This window comes from Solanum tuberosum, unplaced genomic scaffold, assembly GCF_000226075.1.
Source record: "Solanum tuberosum cultivar DM 1-3 516 R44 unplaced genomic scaffold, SolTub_3.0 scf00265, whole genome shotgun sequence".
Classification (NCBI taxonomy): Eukaryota; Viridiplantae; Streptophyta; class Magnoliopsida; order Solanales; family Solanaceae; genus Solanum; species Solanum tuberosum.
In genome coordinates, this window is record NW_006239189.1 from 42,029 (window position 1) to 45,640 (window position 3,612).

General features: G+C 37.2%; 1 protein-coding gene across 1 annotated transcript; it reads right to left on the bottom strand.

Moving 5' to 3' along the window:
- Positions 1-3,612, bottom strand: LOC102587421 (cyclic phosphodiesterase). Its single transcript, XM_006358009.2, has 3 exons — positions 3,080-3,612; positions 1,063-1,117; positions 1-362 (listed from the first exon to the last, which is right to left on the bottom strand). The coding sequence occupies exons 1-3, from the start codon at positions 3,407-3,409 to the stop codon at positions 160-162; spliced, it is 588 nt and encodes a 195-aa protein (XP_006358071.1). The 5' UTR covers positions 3,410-3,612; the 3' UTR covers positions 1-159.

The following is a 3,612-nucleotide window of genomic DNA, read 5'->3' on the forward strand; positions in this document are numbered from 1 at the left end:
TAGTACTAAAGGTTTTTATTTATGGCACATAAAAAGAGTAATAGTACAAGTCTAGCAAAGTTCAACCTTGCAGCTGCAGTTGAAGGTGTGTAAGGTAAAAATGTAAACAAGATGAGATTTGGCTCATGGCCAACGAGTTATTAGCTTTTAGAATGCTACTTAGGGCTGAAGAGAGCACTCCTCCACCGTCTCCCATGATTTGCAGCTTTTGTCATCAGTGTCTGTTTTACACAATGCAAGATGAGATATCGGGAAGCTCAAGCTGGAAATGCCTTCGTCTAGGATATAAGCCTTTTCTTGAGCTTTCTTCTTTTCTTCATCGGTTAAATCTCCGTAAAGAAGGCTCAAATGTGGCATATATGCTGCACGATCACGAAAGTAAGATAATCAGCCACAGAAAATCTAGCCCATATGACACTGTTAGGCAAAATAAAATGTTGAAAGAAAATCAAACAAGGGGGCAAGGCGGGAGTGAATAACTTTTCCTGAAATCACCCTAAAGAATCAGCGTTTTTAAGGAGTAAGTGGACACAAATGGTAGACTAGCATAGGTGCTTTTGAATTATGGTTTTAATATTTGACATGTTCTCTCTGTTAAATATCCAATGAGCTTCCTTTTGCTATCTCAAAGCTAAGCAGTTCATTCACGGGGTGGGGGAATATGATGGAGAGTGGGGCAAGGAGGCAGAAAATAAGGTGGGAAGGAGAGCTTGAAAGACGGCTTTACTACAGAAGTGAAGGACTGTAAGCAAATTGAGGAGGGAAATAGAAAGCAGGGGGCAGCTTTTTTTGTTACTACTTAGGAAGTTCAAGATCTGTTTGCGTAAGCTTACCGAGTAGTACAGTGCAATCTTCGGTGAAATTAAAAAGGGATGAGCGTTGTCTCCATATTCTAAGTTCTATAATTCAAAAGGCATCTAGGAAAAGATAATCCACAACTTGTTTTGGACTGAGGCATAGTTGTAGTCGTTGTACTCAAAAAAAGATAACAAAGGGAAATACACTTTTTGTGACTAGAAGCTGAATGGGGCACAAAATCTAAAGAAAGAATATTTATCTTACATCCTGATCTGTTGTAACCAAAGTGACTGCAGCAGAGAGCACTTGCTTCCACAACCTGGAAGAGGAGAACAGATATCAGGTCACTGATGTCAGCAATTGCACCAAAATTTGTACACAAACGGAGCATGGTAAAGCATAAGACTGCTTCTGAACTTATTTTTTTTAACTCAACATAACATGGTGGATAAGTAAGACTGCTTCTCCAACCAAAAAAATGTATGAAATAAATTGAAGTATCTAGACATAATGATATATGTACATGATAACATACTTGTTACCAAATTTTGAATTTCAGGAAAAGAGAAGATATTACCATATATAAGTAATACCCAACTAATTCAAAGAAAATGAAAAAGGAGGATGCTCAAGGAAGAAAATCTAAGGTGTAAAGCATGTATAGGGTGTTCAGGGGTATAGAGCTAACAATTCGAAACTTAAAGTGTGCACAAGGCTATAAACCACCTACAAAAGCGTTAACCCAATGATACTTCGCTCTACATAACTGACTCAGGGAACTTAGCATTTTGAATGAGTCTCAAAGCCTGTTCGACTGCCTTATCAGGCATTGCTTCCAATTTAGAAACTCTACACGGACATTTTTAGTCGACTTGCCTTCATTTCCTAGGGAATGTGACAAAAATGTAAGCCTTTGGCATCTCTTAAGGAAAAGTTTCATTACACTTCCATGTTTCAGTCTCTCCTCATACTTTGCTATCATTTCTAACACACAAACTTACCTTTCTACGAAATAAGAAAATGGAACAGACACAAAAGGGAAAATATGAGGAGGCAAGATAGAGGTGAAAGTTGAAAGAAAATAAGGATGTGACCGAAACTTTTTCAGCTCATCTTTCTCAGGGAAGTAGGTATGTAGGCTCAAGGGAAAAGTGAATTGGTTCTTTCATCTCCCTCCTTTCCAATACAGAACAAACAGAGAAGGAAGTTTTTGCAACTTTCCAGTTCTCTTCAGTCGTCTAGATCCCAAGCTTAGGCTTATTGCCAATGACAATGAATCTCATATCGCTAATGCATTATATTTTTAATGAAGAACAGTCTAATCTTCATTATTATCTCGTGTATACTTCCTCACTTTCTTCTCTCTTTATTCTGTCCTTCAAGCAAAAGCTTTCACTACATAATCAGGGTGTTTTCACAATAAAGGGTGAAGAGATCAGAAAAGAAAGCTACCAATATGGAAATGTATTCTGCTTTGGCCACTGCAATTTATAGTATCATCATACCATCTCAAAAGAAATGCTTTCAGTTACACTAATGTATTTGACCTCTATTGCTCCAAACCCGTGCAATAATACCCTTTGTGTCCAATTGATTTCTATCCAGGCGATAGCAAGTGTAGACAATGAACACTCAATCCAACTAGCAATTTTCATATACTAGATTAAGCACATATAAATACCATATATGAATTATTTATTATTACGAGACCAGAAGGTAGAAAATTGCTTCATGATCATACGACTGACGTTTTAAGTAGATTTTAACTAGCACCCCAGTTCGTACGCTCAACTACAAGTTCTGATCTCTCTTCTTAGATGAAAAGTTCAGAGCTTTCACATCCGAAGCAATGACTTTTCATTTCTTATGCACTAACTTCCGTCATTCTAGTGACTCTAGGCAGCCCTATTGACATTCCAAATATCTATGCAATTATACACATTACGATTAGATACATTTCAGTACGTACACAGGTTATCTTACTAAATAATCCACATTGTTGATTGCAAAATTCCCCATTTCCTTGTATTCTTTGTTTAAGCTCCCATTAGCCAAAAGATCAACCATTTTCGACATCAAATATTTAACAAGCCATTGAACAAATTACCAGCACACAAGTTGAAAAAAACATACAACATTTTTCATCAAACCAGGTCAAAATACCAACATTTTTCTTAATTTCACTTTTTGAAAATAAAAACTAGGCATTTGAAATTACCAAGAACAGTACAAAATCAACCAATAAAAACCTAAAACCAGTCAAGAAGTTGTAAAATTTTACCTCAGGGGTTGGGTGAAGCAAAAGATATACACACTGATAATAGAAAGTGCCAGTATCAATTTTCTCCACTGTAGCACTATAAGCTTTCACTGTCTCACAAGCTTTTTTGAACCTGTCACGTGCCTCGGCCTCCGTCAACCGAATAGCTCCGATGACGGTCACGTGAGGTTCAAACTGGGGCCCACCAAACTCCGATCGGAGACCCTCCATCAACTTTTTGACCCTAACTCTCACATCCTCCCTCGGCAGAGCCCAAACAGAGTAAACATGTTTTTCCAATACTGCTTCACTGATTTGTACCTGCTGCATAATAGTTGTACCAGCCTCCATGAAAATTATACTGAAATAATTGGAATCGACGACGAAAACCAAGGGATCTGATGTAAAATAGATGAAATTAAACAATTTTGGGTGTCAAGAATTGATTTTTATGGTTTAATTTATCTTCAATTATTATTCGTTTCGATCATTTTACTAATGGATATATGCTCACCAAGCGCGGTGGTATTTTTCAATTCCAGAATATCCTTTTT

What these genes read in the sequence shown, in the direction of transcription:
- LOC102587421 (XM_006358009.2), bottom strand. Translation starts at nt 3,409, where the DNA reads ATGGAGGCTGGTACAACTATTATGCAGCAGGTACAAATCAGTGAAGCA. An exon ending in TGCTTCACCCAACCCCTGAG is followed by an intron (nt 1,118 to 3,079) that starts GTAAAATTTTAC and finishes CTCCTCTTCCAG; the next exon opens with GTTGTGGAAGCAAGTGCTCT. An exon ending in TGGTTACAACAGATCAGGAT is followed by an intron (nt 363 to 1,062) that starts GTAAGATAAATA and finishes GTGATCGTGCAG; the next exon opens with CATATATGCCACATTTGAGC.